Below are 23,115 nucleotides of genomic sequence, written 5' to 3'. Positions count from 1 at the left end.
AGACTAGGTGAGATTAGGAAGATTTTGTTTAGGCAGTTAGGGGGAAATTCTCTGTTGGGTTAATCTTATGCCCATCCGTGTTGGCAGTTTAATACTTTGCTTTCTGATTGGCTATTATGACTTCTTTGTCAGCGTTTGTGGATGCGCCCTCCGTGTCTTTCTTAGAAGATTGCCAGAAGGTGGAGTTGGTCGAAATAGCAGAGCACTATGACATTGCTGTTGTGGGGAGCAAGCAGAAACATGACATTAAAACTGTCATTGTGTCATCTTTGTTTGATCAGGAGAGATTGCAGTTGAAGTTGGAGAAGTTGCAGTTGGAGATGAGGGGTTAGCAGCAGGAGGTAGAGAAGCGTTTAGAGGTGGAGAAGATGCTGGAGGTGGAAAAGATGAAATGTGAGGTGGAACATGCTAGATTACGGCTGATGGGAGAGGGCAAGTTTTCTCCAAGGGAGGATGGTGGTGATAGGTCGGCATCAGGCAGTGGCGATATCATTTCTTACTTGCGATTAGTGCCAAAGTTCAATGAGCGTGACCCGGAAAAAATTTTCACTCTATTTGAACGCATAGCAGAGGCAAGAAACTGGTCAGATTCGAGTGCTGTTACTTCAGTGTGTACTCACTGGGCGAGCACAGGAAGCCTATTCAGCTGTCTGTGGCGAAAATGCTTTGGACTATGATAGTGTAAAATCAGCGGTGTTGAAGTCTTACGAACTGTTCCTGAAGCGTATCGTCAAAGGTTCAGAAGTTGGGTCAAGGGAGATAAGCAGACACATGTGGAGTTTATCCGTGATTTAACTTCTCATTTTCAGCGGTGGTGCGCGGCAGCAAAGGTTGCAAGTTTTGACGGTCTTTGTGAGCTCATTGTCTTGGAACAATTTAAAGACATTCTCCCCCAGCGTGTGGCCACTTATGTGAATGAACAGAAACCTTCCACCGCGTTGGGTGTAGGCTCGGGCATGGTGCCTGATAAGAAGCCGGTTTGTGCCGGATGCGGGTTCTGGTTTTGAGCCGTTCATCACTGAAGCTGTTGTATCAATAGTCGGTAGTGACAAATATGTGCCGATTAAGGTGTTGCGTGATACAGCGGCTAGATACTCATTCATTGTTGAGTCAGTGTTGCCTTTTTCGTCAGACAGAAACGGGGGATTTTGTGCTGATGAGGTGCATGGAGATGGGCTTGATCCCTGTGCCACGGCATACAATAGTGCTGGATTGCGAGCTGGTGCAGGGAGTTGTGTCTATCGGCGTGCGTCCCGCGTTGCCACTTGATGGGATACATATGATTTTGGGCAACGATCTCGCTGGTAGTGCTGTGTGGGCTGGTGTGCCACCGCCTGTGGTGGTTTCCAGGCCGGTGGCATCTGGGGAGCCAGATGAGTGGTTTGCAGTTTCCAAGTGTGTTTCCAGTTTGTGCTGTGACACGTGCACAGAGCCGTAAAATGTCTGCTGACCCACATGTTTCGGAGTGTAGCAAAAGTAATGTGGTACATGTGGTCTCACTGCCTGATCTCCCTTCGTCGGTGTCAAAGGAGGACTGGGTCAGGAGTCAGAAGGACGATTCATCTCTTTCTGCTCTGTGGACTGAGTTGTTGCCGGCAGAGAAGGTCAGAGACATAGCCCAGGGTTACTTTGTTCAGGGGGACTTGCTGGTGCGTAAGTGGGTGCCCTGTGTTGGTGATGCTGTGGGGGAGGCAATGTTTCAGGTGGTGGTGCCGAGTAGCTTTCGTGATGTGATATTGCAAACTGCGCATGATAGTGGTGGACATTTGGGGATAAAAAAAACCTATGACCGTGTCCTACGCTATTTTTTCTGGCCTTGGTTAAAGTGCGATGTTGCAAGTTATATTAAAGCATGCCACATGTCAGTTCACTGGTAAACCAAGTCAGGTGGTGAAGCCTGCACCCCTCAGTCCCATTCCAGCCCTTGGTCAACCTTTTGAGCATTTGATCATAGATTGTGTGGGGCCGTTGCCTCCATCTAAGTCCGGTTGTGCGTACATGCTTACTATAATGTGCCAGACTACAAGGTATCCTGCAGCGTTTCCCTTGCGCTCCATTTCAGTGAAGCCAGTAGTTAGGGCTTTAACCCAGTTCATCTCCACATTTGGGATCCCACGTGTGATTCAAAGCGACCAGGGTACCAACTTTACTTCCCATATGTTCAAACAGATCCTACAGCAGCTGGGGGTCAGGCATAACCGTGCGTCGGCTTACCATGCCCAAAGCCAGGGGGCGCTAGAGCGGTTTCATCAAACATTGAAGTCCATGCTGCGTGCTTATTGTATGGAAATGGGGAAGGACTGGGAGGAGGGACTTCCATGGCTCATGTTGGCGTCCAGGGAAGTCGTTCAGGAAAGTACAGGGTTCAGCCCTAATGATTTGGTCTTTGGGCATAAGGTGCGTGGTGTGTTATCTGTTCTCCAGGATGGTTTGGTTGAGGGTGAGCCACCTACAAATGTAGTGGACTATGTACAGGGCTTTCGTCATCGCCTGTATGTAGCGGTGGAAATGGCAAGGAAAAATGTAGCTGGTGCTCAGGCTAATATGAAGAGACTCTATGACCGTAAAGCAGAGTATCGTGAATTCAGCCCAGGGGATCAGGTGTTGGCTTTAATGCCACTGCAGGTCTCACCATTCAAAGCCAAGTTTGCCGGCCCGTACACTGTTGAGAGTAAAGTGTCAGATCAAAATTACTTGATTGCTACTCCAAATCGGAGTCTCAACTGTGTCACGTCAACCTCCTGAAACCGTACTATGTTTGTGATACCGTTGGGGATAGCTTCATGGCTAAAAAGTTGGGTGTGGGCCCCATAATGATGGTTGATTCTGTGCTTTCAGATCGAGGGTTGGCTGAGGAGTGTGATGTTAAGGCACCAGATGAACCTGTTATGTCTGGTAGGCTGAGTCGTTATGCCAATTGGATCGCTTGTTGAGTCACTTACCGGCAGCACAGTGAGATGAATTGGCGGCTTTAATCGGGAAGTTTGTGGTACTGTTCGGCGATACGCCATCGCGCACAACTCTCGTGGAGCATGATATCGACGTGGGGGACAGTCCTCCAATTAAGCAGCGATTTTATCGTTGTCCTGCAGATAAGCGTAGGGTGCTGGAGGCTGAGGTCCAGTACATGTTGGACAATCAGATTGCAGTACAGTCGTTCTCCAGTTGGGCGTCTGCTGGTTGGCAAATCAGATGGGTCTCCGCGGTTTTGTAACGACTATCGTAAGGTTAATAAGGTGACAAAAACAGATTCTTACCCGTTGCCACGGATGGAGGACTGTATTGACTTGGTGGGCTCTGCTAGATTCGTCAGTAAATTCGACTTGTTAAAGGGGTACTGGCAAGTTCCTTTGACAGCGCGTGCGCAAAAGATTTCAGCGTTTGTTACACCTTTCGGTCTGTATGAGTTTTGGGCTTTGTAATGCGCCAGCGACATTTCAGCGCCTCATGAACATGGTGGTAGCAGGTCTTGAGGGGCTTGCTGTTTATCTTGACGACGTAGTGGTGTTTAGTGACACATGGGATGACCACATCAAACGCATTGGTGCTCTGTTCTGTCGCCTGGCTGAGGCGCATCTCACTGTTAACCTGGCCAAGTGTGAGTTCGCTAGGGCGACAGTGATGTACCTTGGCCGGGTGGTCGGCCAGGGACAAGTTCGTCCGGTAGCCGCGAAGGTGCGGGCCGTTTTGCAGTTTCCTGTGCCCACTACTAAGAAGGAACTCATGCGGTTCCTAGGTCTGGTCGGGTACTATCGCGCCTTTTGTAAGAACTTCTCCACAGTGGTTGCGCGCCTGACTGACTGGCTGAAGGGTACAGTCAAGTTCATTTGGTTTGACCAGTGTCAGGTAGCGTTTGAGAATGTGAGGACCCTGTTGTGCTGTGCTCCGGTTCTCGCTACGCCACGCCTCGATGAGCCGTTGATGCTAGTCATGTTGGGGCAGGTGCGGTTTTGCTGCAAGAGGTTGAGGGTATTGATAGGTCAGTTTGTTACTTCTCAAAGAAGTTTAATTCGTACCAACTCAATTACTCAACAATCGAAAAGGAGGCATTGGCCTTAATATGGGCCCTCCAGCACTTTGAGGTGTATGTGGGTTTTGGGAGTAGCCCAGTTGTAGTTTATACCGACCATAATCCCCTTACCTTTCTCTGTTCACTTAACTGTCCGAACCGGCGGCTGATGAGGTGGGCCCTGTTCCTGCAGTCCTATAGTGTGGACATTCGGCACATTAAGGGCAAGGACAACGTTGTGGCGGATGCTCTCTCTCCTGCCCCGGTGGGGTAGGAAGTCTCTCTGGCTCTGGATATTTGGTGTTGTTTCGGGGATCCCTTTAGGGCCTCCGTCTTAAGGGGGGGGGGCTGTGATGCCCCTGTGAGTTCATCAGTGGAGAGGGTGTGGCTGTCCTGTCTTGGCTGCATTGATCGCACTGATTACAGTAACTCAGGGCACCTGGGTCTGGTGCTCTACAGCTATTTTAAAGCCTCTCTGCTCCTGTCTGTGCTCTCTCTCTTTTTTCCTGCAGGCACCCGGCTCTGATGAGTATAAACCATGAGTTGACTTGAACAGTGTGGTGCAAATAAACACCTTTACCTACCCGTTGTGTCTCCTTGTTGTTGTGGCCTTTTGAGCCAGGTCGCAACATATGTATTTATAATAATAATAATAATAATGATATATATGTACAGAGTCACATTTATGATGATTAAGAAGTATGATTTCAGGTGTTAAGAGCAATGATGGCTCTTGGGAAAAAACTGTCTTTGAGTCTGTTTGTTTTGGATTGTATACACCTGTAGCGCCTGCCGGAGGGCAGCAGGTTGAACAGGTGAAAGCCGGGGTGTGAACTGTCCTTGATAATGTTTTTTGCTCTACTGAGGCAGCCGATGACCCTCTGTGCTGCTTTTACGACTCTCTGAAGCCTCATCCTGTCGGCCTCAGTGCAGCTGGCGTACCACACTGTGATGCATAGGCCCTCGATGGTAGAGCGGTAGAAGGTCACCAGCAGCTTAGTGACCAAGTAATCCCACAGCATATAAATGTTGCAAATTGACAGACCTTTTTGGCAGCAGCGCTGCTACAAGCACTATCAGCAGCAGCTAAGAACAAGTGCAAGAGGATGAAGAGAATGATGAGGGCGCAAGTTCAGATATACAGCCAGCCTCCTGCGTTCATGATGAGGGACAGAGTTGAGCTGCTGGAAGAACCAGCTCAACTGGCACACGTGCAGGGCAAGAGCAAGAGGTGGGTGAGAATTATCCCTTGAACTCAGTGGCGTTTTCTCCTGGAGGCCAAGGGAAGCCAGGCTTCCCCTGTTTTTTTGGATTGTAGTTATAATTTTAATAAATAAATAAAAACACTTTGTTTAGTTTAATCCAATCAAATCGCATCAACTTCAGTTCGTACTGTAACTGTAACACCGCCCTTAAAAAGTAGCAAGCAACTGAAGCAAGTGCAATTATGGAGGGTGGAGCTTTGGAGTATTTCCTCAACAATAATTGTACTAAACTTCCGCTACAGCAGCAACTAAAAATGAAATCTGATGACAGGCCAATGCCCAAACTGGAGCTGTGTACAGAGAGGGAAAAAGGAGCGAATCGGATGTAAAACTTTAAATAATAAACAGCGGATTTCTAACATTTGACATTTCATGTGGCCGGACTGGGTTTCCAGGGCTGAATTTTAGTCCCAGTCCGCCCCTGGTTGTGTATGACTCAGTGGAGGGCTGAATCAGGAGAAGAGAGGGAGACAGAGAGGAGGAGATAACGAGATGAACTGCGGAAAAGATAGATAGAAGTCAGATGATAGAAAAGAGTGAGAGACCCAAAGGCAAAGAAAAAACCAGAACTGCTGCTCACAGAGAGCGTTCAAAGACTACAAAGAGGGGTACAGTGTCACTCCAAAAATAAGTTAATTTACATTTTGCTCGAATGAATGTTTTCAGCAACAAAGCATCCTTTTTTTGTACAGTTTTATAATTTTCCGGGGGACTGACGAAGGGTGAGTCGAGGGAAACAAGGACACACAGGATGAAACAGAGAAGCAGGTGGAGGAAGAAGGGCAGGGTGGAGGTGTCAGCTGAATGCCATGCAGTCATCAGGGAGTCGCTTAGATCTTGGCATCTGACTAGAGAAAGGAATTCTGTTGAATACAAGCTGATGCTCATCTACTTTTCCCAAGCTTGGAGCAGCGCCAGTCCGACTAGATAGGGGAGGAGTTCAGAGAAGTTAAAACACAAGCGCTATATTGAGTGAGCAAGGGCGTTGAACCTATTAACTTTTACGGGACACAAATGATGCCAACATATCAAAGAAACTATAGTGTTACCACGCCTTAACTGAATTAGCTTTTCTCCAAACATGGGATATTAAATCTTAGCCGTCATTAACTTGAGCCCCACACAAATGTTATGTGTTTAGAAAGATGGAGGAGTTGCATTAACTTCCGCTGCATATCGGAGGCAGTTATATAACCGTATGATCATGGTGAGGTGTCCAGATTTCTAAAGATAAGCTGGCAAGTTACTAAGCAACCACCGCATAGCAGGATAGGGAAGCAGTGATTGCCAACGGAAACTGGCCAAACTCTTTTAATCATAAAAACAAGGCAGGCACTCTCACACTATTTTTGTCCACTGATTTAATATTTATATATATATATATATATATACACACACACTTATTTTCTTCTTCTAGGAAACCTGTACTCATCAAAATGCAAACTAATACATTACACTGTGTGAAAATGAGTCATGTATAAATGGGGATTATGTTTGATACCATCTGCTTTGCACAGAATCCCCCAGACCACCAGAGCAGACCACCTAAATGTCAGTTCCTGCTCTTTAAATGTCTAAATATTACTCACACACACACACACCAAAAAGTGACACCTATAACTGCCTCCATTCTGTACTAGTTTGGATTAGAATTAGCATAAACGTGGGTTTCTCTTCAAGAATGTAGTAAATGTGTCCACTCTCGTACTGTTTGTCCCAGATTATTCACTACAGACCTGGTCTGATTGGTTAAAAGGTTTTAATTTAAATTAAAAATAAAACGAGAATTAAGTGGTGGCTCCAGTGAGGCAAATGAACAGAACTGCACTGAATGCATGCCAGCTCTGACAGCTGTGGAGCTAATGCTAAAGCTTTGAGGACTAAAGTTCAAGACTGTGGCCGTTTCTCAATCGCGAGGATGCTGGGTTGGTAGTCTCGTACTTCCAAGTCACTTCCTTCAGAAACGAAGCAAGTATACTTCCAAGCCATGGCTACGGAAAACGAAGAAGAATGGAACAGGCTAACAAGTGTGCCACTCTGGTTTCAACATAAACTGTACCAAAAATAAATACCTCACGATGTCTATCTAATTATGAACTTGCTTTACTTTCACGGAACACATTTTTCGTGATAACGAACAAATGTAACAAAGTAACATATTTACCAACACATGTTCTATGCCACTACATACTTACATTTAAATGTGTGCTGCGTCGGTTCAGCCATTCTCCGCAAGGGTTTTTGAAATTGGTCCGTGCGCAAAGCATTGTGGGGATTTTAAGGACGCGAAGTCTACCCATATGCAGCCTCGAAATTTCCCCCAAACCAAGGACGCGGCCTCGGTGGAATTCCAAGTATGCTGGAGATTGGAACAGTCCTTCGGTGGCACTCAATGACGTAGCATCCTTGAAATATTGGCTTGGAAGCCAAAATCCTCACGATTGAGAAACGGCCTGTGGCTGTGAACCCAAATCTGGTCGAAATGTAATGTGTCCAAAAAGCACAGAAAGACCAGATTATATCCCACAAATGAGTGTGTGGGAGAGAAAGTCTCTCTGGAGGGAACTTTGGGATTGTAGCCTTTACAGACCATTAACATGTACACCAAACTATATAAACACACTACGGGAAAGGGACAACCCCCAAAAGTATAATTTGGCCCCTTTAAGCTTTTCCGGTGTCATACTGTAAACACGCCATTCTCCTTACCCAACTCATCACACAAGAACAATGTTTTAACACCTACTTGACACTGTGAATTCAAGTAGCCAATGAAAAACTTCCCAAACCGATGCACTGTTGCAGATTTGAACGTGGTTAGCGATGTAAATTCAAAAAATACTTCTTAGTTAGGTTTAAGCAAGGAAAGCCATATGTTAGGCCAAGACCATCGTTGTGGCCAAAATAAACATAAATGAAGTTATGTATTAATTATGTACACAAATCAAGGTTGACGTTTTGTTTCACACGGTACACCAGTCTCGTGATTAAAACTCATACATTCTCTCATGAAATATTCATCCGTATGTTGGTAACTTCATCTTGACGGGAAAAGGCTGATGCAGTGACAGCTTTATATTGGTTCCTACAAGTTGAAACAGATAACAAAGTTGGTTTATGAGCAGGACCAGTGAGTGAGATCTTAATTGTAACCATTTATGATTCAGTGATTCATCTATGCTTGAGTGATTGGCATTAATCATCAGATGCTTTAAAATAGGATTAAGTTTAATATTCTGTGTATTTGTGTTGCAGTTATGGGGACCATGTTCAGCACTTCAAGGTGCTGCAGGACCGCAGCTGTCAGTACTACGTGTGGGACGAACTCTTCTCCTCTCTCAACGAGCTGGTGGAGTTCTACCACAGCAACAGTATCGCTAAGGAGAGGACCGTCTTTCTGAGAGACCCCGAGCACTTCGCCAGGGTGAGCATGTCACTTCCTGTCTTTTTTGTTTGTGTCTTTTTGTGTAATGTCTTTGATACGCTCCAACTGTCCCAGACACTGTTTTACCAAGTTGTTTTTGGGAGGGTTTATTTTTATAACAAAAGAAGTCACAAGGAAAAGCACAAGTATCCTATTAAAGGTAGGGTAGGTAAGAATGGAGAAACCAGCTCGAGTGCGCTAGAATTTGAAAGTACGCAGTCGAAATCTGCCCCTTCCTTCAGGCTTCCTTACAGAGCCCCTCCTCCAACACACACGAACGTGCACATGACCAATGAGGGCACGAGATAAGTTTATGCACAGATGGAAGGCTGACAGGCAGGTAGGTAGATAGATAAACACTAGATGACTCAACCGCACTGCTGGCCAATGGAGACCGACGTTGCCACATTGCGGCCACCTTGCCACAGGCAGCTCGCTCATTCATAACATTATGTCTCTGGTGCACTATTGAAATAACCATAGATTGCTCAATTTTCAAACGGTTTGGTTTGTTATAAACATCAAAGATGTAGTTATGAGACTGCATACTTATAGTTATAATCATTCACTTTTTTTGTTCAACATGTCTTGTTGTCTCCTGTATCATAGCCATGCTAATAACGCAACCAAACCGTTTGTAAATCAGTCAAGATTTCAGCGAGTTAAGAGTATTTTTGTGCAGATCAATCACCTTACTGTACAACAGCTGTAGCAGTAGTTGTTGACTGTGGCAAGATGGCCGCCGGTGAGCTACGCTGGCAACTCCCCCTTAAGCCATCTAGTGTTTATATATATCTATGGGTAGGCCATCCAGTTATTTTAGCCGGGCCGGCTCAGATGATTGGTCGCGGTTTTTACAGCGCCACGGCTTCCACAGATGAATTTTATGTATTTATTGTCAAAGCATTTAATATATTCATTGCTATCGGAATGTTAAGAGCATTCAATGGAATATAACAAAAAGTGTTTCTGAAGTGAATTACCTACCCTACCTTTAATGGAGAGCTTTGTCGGTAATTAAACATGATTTTTTTTTCACTCACAGAGAAAAGCTGAAGTGAATCTGTGTAATATTTTAGAGAAAAATAGCTTTAGATCATAGTATCATTTTTTTCTTGGGGAAAATAAAAATCATAATTTTGTTTCACTCCTATAAAGATATTCTGACTAGACTATCTATATAGATCTGCAGGATTTGTCCTACTAAAATATCCTCTAATTTCAAATTTGAGGAAAGTTTTACTGTTTTGAATTTAGAAAAAAAAGTTTAATCTTACTTAAAATTATTCACACAACGGATCAGTATGAACAGCTGCTTTGTTTTCATCTATATAGTCCTTTTCCCCCCTAATGTAATCACTTAAACCGACACGGTTATTAAGCACAATTTGTCTTTCAATGTCAACTATTCTCCCTAAACCATTAAAAACACATCTGTTCTCATTGTCATCAGCGCTTCCTCGTTTGTCTTCTCTCTTGAATTTAAGCTGCCAGAGATGTAGTATTTTTAACGACACAGTGAAGCAGCACTTGGACAAAACGTGTATTTTTTAAATCTGTCACATCAGGGTGTTACAGAAATCAAAAGCTTCCACGGTGTTCATATTTCATTTCCTGTGATGGAGGCGAAACACGTTTTTCTTGACAGTTATGGGAATTCTCCATAGGTTGAATTTGCATGTTTAATTTGTGGAGCTGTGAGTGAAGCAGCAGAGTTTGACGTAGAGGTGCAGCTCGTAAAGGAAGATCACAGGACTGCCATCGCTTCGAGCAGAAACAGATCAGTTATCTTAGGCTCAGAGGGCCAGAGGGAGCGAGAACCGCTGCACTAAAGAAAAGTTGTTTAATGGCAATTATTTAGATAAGTCATGATCAAGTCAAGTTTTTACAAGACATCTATTTACTTAGTTGTGTTTAGTCCACTTTCTCTTTGTACTTCACACACCTTATGAGCCTGGTTGAGGTTTTAACTCTCATCTACACCATTTAAAAGCTAATTAAATCAAGTCAAGGCTTATTTATATAGCTCAATACCACAAATTAGCATCAAGGGGCTTAACAAAAACCTTCTATCCTTTCCTTTTTTTTCTAAGGTGAATCAGGCAGTTGAATGTCCGTTACCGCAAGGTGTATTCAACATTTCTGGTTTAGTGAGTTCTAAATGCCAACAAGTTCCCATGATGTTGTCACCGTGGGATAAACTGTAGTTGTTGCTTATTGTTCAACGCAGACAGGATCTAGTTTTGCATGTCAAGTATTCCTGGGAGTGGCAGACGTGCCGCGCCCGAAGACTAACGGCCCGTCTACACTACAGCGTCGACAGCGTCGACAGCGTCGAAAGCTCCAATCTGCCCATTCACTTTCAATGGGGTGACGTCACGTAGCCGCACTTTTTCGCCGAACTGAATTGTGGGTAGCAGAGCGGTCCGTCTCAGGCGTCTCTGGCGACAGAAGTTGAACAATGTTCAACTTCTGTCGCCTGAGACGCCGGAGTAGCCAGCGCCAGCCAATCAAATCCCGTTTCCCAAAATCTGACAGCTGAAGCCGTAGCCAATCAAACCGCGTCTAAGCTGGGAGAGATATCCCGCCGTTCATTTCTATATTTCAAAAAAAGTCGGAGGAGAAACTAACTATCGCCGTAGAAAATCACCCGGTTTTGTATGACCAGACCCTCTTCACCTACCGGGATACAAACCGGAGGAACCAGGCATGGAGGGAGGTGGCAGAGACAGTGGGGGAAACTGGTAGGTTTTCGCCTGTTTGGGGAGTTTATATATATATTGCTCGCATAAAATCCCCGGGGGTTTTTGCTTTGTATGTCGGGGGCAGGAGATTCATGTGATTGGTTGTTGGTCGTGTTGCTTGAATAAAATCCCCAAGCTCCAGACACGCCCAGCTATTTTTGAAGCTGTAGTGTAGACGCTCCGTAACCCTCTAGATGCGGAGGGACATGATCTCCATTGAGCTTGACAGGACATCATGTTAGTATCACTGTAAAACAAGCCGCGAGATACTCATCACGTCACGTTTGCTTCTGAGGCCTGGCATCTGAGAATATCCTAGCATTCATTAGGGAACTGAATATACAGGGTTGATTAATGAGAGCAGATAGATGTGAAGGAATATCAGGGTTGACAATAGGCAGGGTAAACTCAAATGTTGGCTGCTATAGCATGGCTTTAGGGATGTCAGTGTCTCCAGTTTGGTCAAGGCTGAAACATCTCAACAACTACCGAATGGATTGGCATGGCCCCCAAAAGAAGAACCCTAACATTTGTAGTTTTGAGTGAAATCTAGTGCTACCATGACATTTCATACAGATGGTCATGGTTCCCTGAGGATAAACCCCTAACATTTCTGGCTTTTTGCAGCATGACATCGTTGACACTTTGAGTGAAATACTTCAACAAACTAGTGGATGGGATGCCATGTCTTTTTATGTCGACTTTAATGGTTACTATAGGATGAACTGCAACATTTCTGGCTTTTCCTTTTACAGCATTGTTAAAATTGGTTTTGAGTAAAATACCTTAACCAACTGGAGGATGGGACTTTATCAGTTTTTATAACGACATGTATAGTTCCAAGAGGATGAATCTTAACATCTCTAGCTTTTCCTTTTGCACCACGACAAAGTAGACATTTTGGTTTTAAGTGAAGTACCTTGAGAAACTAGTGGATGGGCTGCCATGACATTTTATACTGATGGTCATGGTTCCCTGAGAATGAACCCCTAACATTTCTGGCTTTTCCTTTTTCCGCATGAAAACTTTGACATGTGTGGTTTTGAGTGAAATACTTTAACAAACTGGCGGATGGGATGCCAGAAAATGTTATACCAATATTCATGTTTCCCAGAGGATGAACCCTAAAATTACTGACTACCTTTCGCGCCATGACAATGTTGACAAGTGTGGCTTTAGGTGAGGTTCCTTGACAAACTGGTGGATAAGCTGCCATTTAATTGGGTATGTCCCCATTAGGACAATGTGTATTGTTGCAGACTTGAATACACACAATGAATGCGTGAGACATGTTTTGGGTTATGCACGTGTATCTGTCTGTTTTGTGCACTCGCATACTCCTGTACCAAATAGCCTGAGATTTATGTGTGATCTTTGTTTTAAAAAACCTCTTTTGGTAGTGGGCATATAGGCACGCTACAAGACTGTTGCAGAATTGTTTGGGTACAATTGATAGATTGATTGAGATTCTACTTTCTTTTCATTTGGGATAAGATGGACTTTTATTATTCCCTTGTGGGGAAATTGTTTCTCTGCATTTGACCCATCCTAGTGTTAGGAGCAGTGTGCTGCCATTTTGAACGGCGCCCGGGGAGCAGTGTGGGGAACGGTGCCTTGCTCAGGGACACCTCGGTAGCACTTAGTCTTGCCGGGACTTGAACTGGTGACCTTCCAGTTGCCAAGCCAAGTCCCTATCGACTTCGCCACCACCGCCCCTGATGACACCCTTGGTGATGAGTGCACTTTTCTAGTTTACTACATTTCTAGTTACCATCAGACATTATTTCCCAGGGACAGACTGACTCTTATAATGTGGGTTAAGTCGTTTGGCATTCGAGAGCAGCAAGCACGTACTCTAAATCTTGTGACCAATTATATTTTAAATAATACATCTTTTTTATATTACTGCTCATAAGTAATAACGATGCGCGTATTGCCTGGCATATTCAAGTTAAAGGACTAACAGGATGTGACAGGTCACATTAAGGTCACATGACTCATTAGAGCTGCATGCCCGTCGCTCTCGTATATTAGTAAACAAGATGAATAGGAAATGTTAAATCTCACATGACCTCTTCGGTCTAGTGTTACACTGTAACCAGTTCTTTAACTCTCACTCAATTATATCTGTTTCATCTTCATTTTCATCACATGTAAGGACTACAACTTCATTAATTTAATAAAGGTTTTTCCTTTTCCCGCCATGGTAAAAGGATGGAAAAAAAGCCTAAAAGCAGGGCAGCAATTAGTTTGTTTGTCTCTGTTAAACGTGCATGGCCATTTGAATAGGTATAGAAGCATACTGTATATATAGCATAGTAATAACCTAATTCATAAGGCAGCATCTGGAAGAAATACGATTTTCTTTAGCACAAATTCAAGATTTTAGTCCCACCTGTTTTGGCAAAAATCAGAAAATTGCAAAGATATTGACTGATATTGCAATTGCGATGATTTGTGATATTAGAGGTAATGATAATTTTTAAAACAATCTATTATGATTATCATTTAAAAATATCATCTGATCATGTGTGATTTTTAAGATAATTTATACCAAACAAGGATTATTTATAAGGTCTGTTAAATACCTGGGCTACTCTGCAGCACTACAGTATTTCATTCAGATTGATATTTGTTAAATATTTTTCCTTTACTTAATATAGCACTTCCTTCGGTTTGGGTATTGCTGTAGTCCATGTTGCGTTTCTGATATCATCTTTTATTAATTTTAAAGCCATAGTCTAATTTTGGCAGGTAAACCAAATATTTACATTACTATCAGCTAGTAATACATGCCAGTAAATAAAGAGTGGTGAAACAGCATCTAAGGTGCTGGAACTCAATATAGCCAGTCACTGCTGCTTCGTGGTTTTCTGAGACGATCACATAGGAAGTGAGGAGTTTACAGGTTAATGCTATTAATAGAAGTAAAGTGCGGGAGGAAGTAACACAGAAACACATGCACCTACATCATCCTGTGTGTATCACATTATTCTGAAGGTATTTCAAACTATACAGGTATTGGTATTCTGGCAACGGTGCATTTTGAATTCCTTTTACCCTAGGTCCTACGCTTCATATTTTAAAGAACACAAAAATAATCAAATATATAGAAAAATATCGATATAGTTCTATTTTTCATGCCCACATCATAAGAGCAAGCCGAATGAAATCTGATTGGTTGTTGAGCCTGTCTGAATTGAATGTTTTTAGAGGGTGATCCTTATTGATTGAAGTGTAAGCCTTACTTAAATAACTCTGGCCCCACTCATCCCTCTCTTCATATCCTTAGTCCATAGTGCTGGAGTAGAGTTTGGCGTTAAAGTCATCAGGCTTTGTCCATTTCACCGGCTACATTTTTCTTAAACTTCTAAAATTGTATAAATCAGATATTATAAAAAGACGTATGATGCCAGACTGCTGCAATATTTCATGAGGCAGAACCGGGGACTTTTAGTCAAGTAAGGCAGGTTTTCAATCCTAAAAATATGTTATATTATCGCAAAACCGCAGCTGTTGTTTAGACATAGCCTGCCACACACTTAAACAGTTTCATGCATGTTTTCTAAATCACTATGATGTCGCACAGTCCTCTGAACGAATGCAGCTGGAGCAGGTGTGCGAGAGGAGAATTTAGCTTCTGGGCGTTACGATGGTAGTTAAACAGGAGATAGAAACAGACGTCCCATGGGAGGATAAAAAAAAATCGAATGACCCAAATAATGTGTCTCTCTTAATTGTGAAACACATGGAAACAACACCCGCTCTTTCTGGTTTTCTGGAATTTATTTTCTAACATGAATACAGCCATTTATGTTCTGTTTTCAACTGGTGTCATGACCTCTGTATACAGCAATAGTAGCATCGTAACAATAATTGCTCATAATGCCCCTATCAGGCATACAAATCATCTTGTCACTCATATAAATACTGGATAAGAATCAGACAGATGCTGCACTCTTTCTCTGCTTTATGGCTGTTGTAAAGCAGATTTAAGACCATAACAGAACGTTGATACTTGTTAATTTGATGATGATCCAATACTTGATTTATTCTCTCTGTTACATTTTAGTGTGATGCACTACCAAGTTAGTCAGTTTGTCTGTCTTGATTAATTATTAGGTATTAGCAGTCATTTGTGTCTCTTACTAAGATATCAAAATGGCTGGTGTTGCTTTTTAGAGAAGTGAGAATATGACTAGCCACCTTCTCTCAGCTGCTCAACAGATCTATTGTGATTCATTTCATATTTAGAGTAATATCACTCAACAAATATACTGGGAAGTATGTCTCGAAGGTGCTTTTAGTTATCTGATATTATCCTAACAACTACGAAGTGAAATGGAAATGGAAACCAATCCATACAGTCCATTGAAGAGGTTTCAGCTATATCGAGAAACCATATTGGAATCCCAACAAATTGAACTACCCAAAATAATTAAAGCCGTGCTGTTCAGTTAAAGGGTACACATTTTGTTGGTAGATCTTCCTGTATACAGAACAAAGTAACTATCTTTATATTGTGTACTAAGATTTACCCTCAAGTAATGCAGGAGGTACATGAGGAGGATGCTCATTAAAGGTCCATCAAGCTGGTACTATTTTATTCCGCCTCAGGTCTCACTGATGTGGTCATAGGTCACCTTGATGTTCCTATATTCATTTTGAAATATAATTAGGGTTGAATGCCAGGGGGCCTTTTCCACATACAGGGCTGTACGATCCGAAAACTGTATTTTGTGTCCATTAGTGGAGTGAACATATTGAGATAAAAACCTTTTACAATCTTGGGACAATCTACCTTTGATTTTATGATCACAATTCATATTTGTTCAGAAATATTTTGGGCGTTTAGAGACATTCTCCGCAAGTCTCAATATGTTATATGGTAGTTGGATTTATAGTGTTTCTCAAAGGGTTGACCTACAATCTTTAGGCAGCTTTTCTTTTGGTGGGGCAGTTTTGACTTTAAAATGGTGGACAAACACTTGCACCATGTAGTATTGCGATACAATATATATACTGTATATATATATATATATATATAGATATATAGTGTGCTAATATGATTACAACGTTAGCATGCAGGCTGTGACTTTTCTTCTACTGTAGGTTACACTGTTGCTTTGCCATGGCCTTGAGGTCATTTGTATCTGTACCACAACATGCCCCATGTCTCTGTAGCCTTGGAAAAAAGTAGTCGTTCCACATCAGATCACGGCAGCTTACTCATTCCTTTATATCTGTAGCCTTGTTTCTGTTCCAACTGTTTTAATGGGAGCTTTTAAGAGTAAAGTATACATTTCAGTTTGCTATAACATTACAAACAGACAATAATTAACAATAAAAAAGTTAGATTAGGTCCTGTCATACCTTAGGATCCTAATAGGCTTGGAATAATTTCAGTTTTAATAATGCTAACCTTGTATCGTTTAAAGTTGTTATTTTTTAACTGCTTCCTGTTTAATTCATTTTATAATGAAAGTTCCTTAACTCCAACCTACCTTTTCTTCATCACCTTAAGATGTATAGCATATCATGGTAAACGGCAATAGATCTACAAATTACAAACACATTAGACACACACATAATATTTTGCCTGGATCCCAACTCTGTCATTTTATATAAAGAACGGTCAGCTGCTCTCTGTGGGGCTTCAATTTAGCCCTCGGCTACGCCTACTCAATGTCTCTCACTGACATCATGTGTAACACAGTCTACACTCCATTAGCGAAATTACACACATTTTTTTAAGCTGCAGACATTTCTTTTGCCTCATACCTAAATTCCCTGCCAAATTATTTAGGAACTTGTTTCTCTGTCTTTGCTTTGTCTAATTCCGACCTTGTATCTAAGATATTTATAGTAAACCCATTTCTTCAGTTACTAGCACACCATTTCATCTTCACTTCACATTGACAGTGACACTAACAACACAACAACAATAACAATCTAGTTCTGGCATAACCCTCTTAAGACTTTTACTCTGAAATCAATGCATGAAAAAGAAACTTAGCTGACCTTATGCGTTATATTTCATAACAATATGTTTTTTTTCCACCTCCATATGATTTCTCTCTATTTCAGTTGATGACTCTATTGGTCAGTTTCCACTTTCCCGTAGTGTGTTATTTAGGTTTTGTGCGTGAAACACCTCCATTGTTTACTTCAAGAACATGGTGACATCACTACGCAACACTTGTGCTTCTATTGGCTAGCCCTCAAACACCTAGGCACGTGATTGGCTAAGGGGCAGGACATCTCTCAGTGGTTGACCAATCACAACAGAGCCAACCAATCAGAGCAGACTGGGCTCTGGTTTCAGACAGAGGGTGAAAAGAGGTGCTGCAGCACTATGAGAAAAATAAAGAGCTTTTTGAACATTAAAGCATGGAGACATGTCACAGTAGAGACATAAAACACAAATATGACCCTGAAAATTAGCATAATAGGGTCCTCTTTAAACTTAATCTCAGTTCTTGTTGCTTTTTGTGTCGTACGTCTTATCGTTAAGTTGTTTTTTCCAAACTAATTTCGTATCAGTTAAATACTTGGCACTAGATCGCTTCTTATCTCATGACCGAATGATGGGAACATTTTCTCAGTACTTTCTTTTCTCACCCCCCCTCCACCCCATCCCAAAATATCTCTAATGTTCTCTTGTCCCAAAGCTTTTCTCCTGAAACAGAAAGCCATGCAAAAGTTTTTATCACTGTGTCATCTTAAACTGGAAATAGAGGCAGTGTCACAGGCATTCTTAGTCTTATCCAGCCTCTGTGTGTGTGTGTGTGTGTGTGTGTGTGTGTGTGTGTGTGTGTGTGTGTGTGTGTGTGTGTGGGTGTGTGTGTGTGTGTGTGTGTGTGTGTGTGTGTGTGTGTGTGTGTGTGTGTGTGTGTGTGTGTGTGTGTGTGTGTGTGTGTGTGTGTGTGTGTGTGTGTGTGTGTGTGTGTGTGTGTGTGTGTGTGTGTGTGTGTGTGTGTGTGTGTGTGTGTGTGTGTGTGTGTGTGTGTGTGTGTGTGTGTGTGTGTGGAGACAAATCATAAAGCCGTAGTCTAGCTGACATCTCTCAGTGGATGTCTGATCATCACCTCAAGCTCAACCTTGACAAGACTGAACTGCTTTTCCTTCCGGGAAAACATTGTCCCACCCTTGACCTAACAATCAACATCGGCACCTCTGTTGTTTCCCCGCCTCAGACAGCAAGGAATCTGGGTGTGACCCTAGATAACAACCTGTCCTTCACTGCAAACATCGCTGCTACAACCCGCTGCTGCAGATACACGCTTTACAACATCAGGAGGATGCGTCCCCAGCTGACCCAGAAAGTGACGCAGGTTCTGGTCCAGGCTCTCGTCACCTCACGCCTAGACTACTGCAACTCCCTCCTGGCTGGTCTACCTGCATGTGCCATCCGACCTCTGCAGCTCTTCAAACTTCCTAAATGTTCCCACACCACTCCGCTCCTCCGCTCCCTCCACTGGCTTCCGGTAACTGCTAGAATCCACTTCAAGACACTGGTACTAGCGTACCATGCTGCGAATGGATCTGGCCCTTCCTACATCCAGGACATGGTTAAACCGTACACCCCAGCACGTGCACTCCGCTCTGCATCAACCAAACGGCTCTTTGCACCCACACTGCGAAGGGGACCCAAGTTCCCATCAGCAAAAACACGTGGGTTTGCTATCCTGGCTCCAAAATGGTGGAATGAGCTCCCCATTGACATCAGGACAGCAGATAGCTTACACACCTTCCAGCGCAGACTAAAAACTCATCTCTTTCGACTCCACTTCGAGCGATAGAATGACTAACAAAGAACTGCTAACAGAGCACTTATATACTAATAAAGGACTGGCTTATCTAAAGCCAGTTGAGTAGCACTTGAAATGTTTTGGCTCTATGAAACCTGATGTACTTATATGATTCTGTTTTCTTCAAGGTTGTATTTTGTTGGTCGAACGCACTTATTGTACGTCGCTTTGTATAAAAGGGTCAGCTAAATGCATTGTAATGTAATGTAATGTAGTCCATTGCTGTTACACAGTAATTTGTTCCCCTGTCAGGCGCTCGCTCTGGGTCGGAGCGGCTCTGAAGAGGACGTTGATCACAAAGCAGCCAAGCGCAGCTGATACGTGGCGACCATATTTCTCTTTCCAAACCATCGCTCCTCATGAACTGCTGTGGAAAATGAATGAGTGTTCCCTGTGCTGTCACACACACACACACTTGAACACACAGGGGTCTGCACACACTTGCTCGCTCACACCCAGAAACACAGGAAGAGGGTGTGTGCGTGAACACACACACAAAAAGAAATCTAGATCAGCAAGACAATAACGGATAAGCATGCAAGGATTTTACAGATTTGTGGGATTGATAGATTGTGTTTGTGTGTCTTGATCCTAATCCTGCTGTCTGCTTAGAGTGTGTGTTTGTTTGTGTGTGTGTGTGCCTGGATGACATCCCTGGATGACAGGGCCTTGGTCCAACGCAAAGCACTCCACACTACAGCAGTAACAAAGCCCAGAAACACACACATGTAAAAAATACAATATTGGTATTCGTTTCAGTCTTTCGGCTTTCTCCCAGTTCATATATCGTTTCTCTGTCGGAGTGCAACTGACAGCTAAGAGGTTAGTTTAGTTCAAGATTTCTTAAAATAGCCACTTTTATTCTGCTACTCTTAAATTGCTTTTACTTCACGAGTCAACAGAGATCAGAGGAGGCTGTCGATCAAGGGAGAAGAAAGACTACTTTTGTAAACCTAAGTGAGACAGAGAAGGCCCACATCTGCAGGTTCAATTGAAAGCAGTACGCCTTTCACCATTACAAATCACAATTTCAACATGTCGTCATCACATTCTGTATGTCTTACACTATTCTTCTTTTTCTTTTTCATGACCTCCTCAAATCACTTTGTCATTATTTCAAAAGTTGCTCTGCCATATTAAAAGGGACCTATCGTGCAAAATGCACTTTGTGATATCTTTTATACATAAATATGTGTCCCCGGTGCGTCGGGGAACTCACGCAGCGTCAGAAAATAAAACCCTCTCTTTTCCTCCGTACCCAAATCTTTTAAAAACGGGTACAACGAGCGGATACAGATCTGCTGCCGATCTGACGTCGAATCGGCAGCAGACCCACAGAAAATTGCTATCAGAAACAATGCCTGACGTGTTTTAGATGTAATCTCGTCTTTGTTTACATTAGCAAGCCTCGCTAACACGCTAACATGTGTTTAAAAAGCAGGAAATAAAAAAAGGAACTCACCTTGTGATAAACCCGCAAGAGAAAAAGCATTTGAGCTCCATACTGTTTCAGAAATAATCCTTGATGTGGTTTAGAACAGGATGGCGTTTTATCACAGCAGAATTGTACTTTATCTCCGGTAGAATTCTGATCAGGCATTAGCTCCGCCTCCTCTTTTTTTTTTTTAAAGCTAAGGACCCAAAATCCGCGTTTCTCTTACATGGCTGCAAAAGAGGGGTTTGAGCAGTATGAGGCATGGCTGCAATGGGTGATCTGTTTGGTATTTTAAGCAAAAAACTTCACAGACATGCTTTGTATAGGTATGGCCCTACAATATATGTTTCCAATATAGCATGATAGGTCCACTTTAAAGCTCACATTTAGACAGAGAATGAACAGAGCTTATAAAGATGCTTTTTTATGAATAAGACCCCATTCACCAGTGAATTCAACTGTGAACTGCAGCTGTGACCCAAAAGATAATCTCATCAAAATGTATGTACAGTATCTACTTAAAATAAACGTGTGTCCTCAGGTGTGGAAAAATAAAGGTTTGAGAATGTCATGTCTTGAGTTTTAGGATAAGAGGATAAGCATAACGGGGATAAATTGATTTAACAGGAATTTTAGATATCATACAAAATGTCCCTTGAAGCTACACAACCCAAAGATACCTTTTTCCTCCTTCCTTCTTAGCAATAGTTAGACATATTTGGAAATTCTGTCTTTCTTGCCGAGAGATGATAAGATTGATACCATCACAACCGAAATGGCATCAATCTTCCTTTTTATCTCTTGAGAAATAAAAGTGTTTCTCAAAACGGAGAACTATTTCTTTAAATAACCCTCAACAAGCATTTAAGGATTTCTAAACATTACATCATTTTTTGAAATCCATCATCTTATACCAGAACAATATAAAACCTGGCTGTCACTCTTGTCAACAGGGTAGTATTTAGGTGAACCGTTGCAGTAATGATGTTTATAACTGAGATCACTCAGCATAAATTAATATTAGTCTTCCTCCTCTGTGCGGTTGCTACTGTTTTGGTCAGACATTTCTCATCATATGAATATTTCACAGGCCTAGGAATGGACTGACCGACAATGATTTGGTTAAATAAATGTTAAATGAAAGATATGAATAAAATATGCTTGTACTTTGTGAGAAAGACAGAGAACATCATTTATTAAATTGACACAATGTCACTTAACCTGAACACTTCTTTTTTGTTATACTGCCACGGACAAATGAAGTTCATTTCAGTAACTCTCTTTCTCTCCCTCTCCCCCCCACAGCGTCCCCATCATGCCCACGCTCTCTTCGACTTCACCCCCCACCACCCGTCGCAGCTACGCTTCCTGCGCGGTGATGTCATCGAACTCATGGACTGCTCTGATTCGCAGCGCTGGAGGGGCCGTTGCCATGGACACGTGGGCCACTTCCCCCCGGAGTACGTCCAGCCCATTTACCACTGCCAATGACGTGACGTGTCAATCAAACACAAACGCTCCCACAGGTGTCATAAAAGGTCTTAACCCCGCCCCCTCACACCGCTCACCTGCTGTGTCCAATCACTGACGAGGAACAACTGAACTGCTCATTATGTCACAGATTCCTTCCATTTCCCCTGTGATGCCACCTGTCAATCACAAGCCTCGTCCAATCAGCTGCTACGAGCTCATCAATCACTTCCACCTGATCCCACAACTAATCTTATATATAAAAAAAAGAAGATTTGGACATATACACTGTGGAGAACTCTCACACACACCAACGGACAAACCTTCACACACACACACACACACACACACACCCAAGGCATACTCGTTTATAAGAGCTTATCAGCCTAGGTGCAGGCTTAGTAAAAGAAACACACACCTGATGAGGGAGGAAACAAGTGTTTGGGAGGTTGTGAAGTAATTGGCGAGGTCTTTCTCCGCTGAAGATGCCTCAGGATTTGCTCCAGTAGTTGGCACCATTCCCATGAAGAGATCTAGCAGAGAGTCACAGAGGGACATTGTGTTGGGAATATTTGGGCCACACACTCTGAGGATACTCACAAAGCCCTCTCTCGCTGTGCAGGAGTGTGTGTGTGTGTGTGTGTGTGTGTGTGTGTGTGTGTGTGTGTGTGTGTGTGTGTGTGTGTGTGTGTGTGTGTGTGTGTGTGTGTGTGTGTGTGTGTGTGTGTGTGTGTGTGTGTGTGTGTGTGTGTGTGTGTGTGTGTGTGTGTGTGTGTGTGTGTGTGTGTGTGTGTGTGTGTGTGTTGAGACAAATCATAAAGCCGTAGTCTAGCTGACATCTCTCAGTGGATGTCTGATCATCACCTCAAGCTCAACCTTGACAAGACTGAACTGCTTTTCCTTCCGGGAAAACATTGTCCCACTCTTGACCTAACAATCAACATCGGCACCTCTGTT

General features: G+C 42.9%; 1 protein-coding gene across 1 annotated transcript in view; it reads left to right on the top strand.

Moving 5' to 3' along the window:
- The window catches only part of grapa (GRB2 related adaptor protein a), a 40,397-nt gene extending 17,530 nt beyond the window's left edge, over nt 1-22,867 (top strand). The window contains exons 4-5 of the mRNA XM_034089293.2: nt 8,530-8,698; nt 21,994-22,867. Of these exons, the coding sequence (XP_033945184.1) occupies nt 8,530-8,698; nt 21,994-22,179 (355 nt within the window). The 3' untranslated portion in view covers nt 22,180-22,867. The remainder of the gene's footprint in view (nt 1-8,529; nt 8,699-21,993) is intronic.
- Nucleotides 22,868-23,115: the final 248 nt, after the last annotated feature.

This window comes from Pseudochaenichthys georgianus, chromosome 8 (assembly GCF_902827115.2).
Source record: "Pseudochaenichthys georgianus chromosome 8, fPseGeo1.2, whole genome shotgun sequence".
In the NCBI taxonomy this organism is placed as follows: Eukaryota; Metazoa; Chordata; class Actinopteri; order Perciformes; family Channichthyidae; genus Pseudochaenichthys; species Pseudochaenichthys georgianus.
Note: the sequence above shows the minus strand (reverse complement) of the source record. Positions and strands in the feature narration are given on the sequence as shown.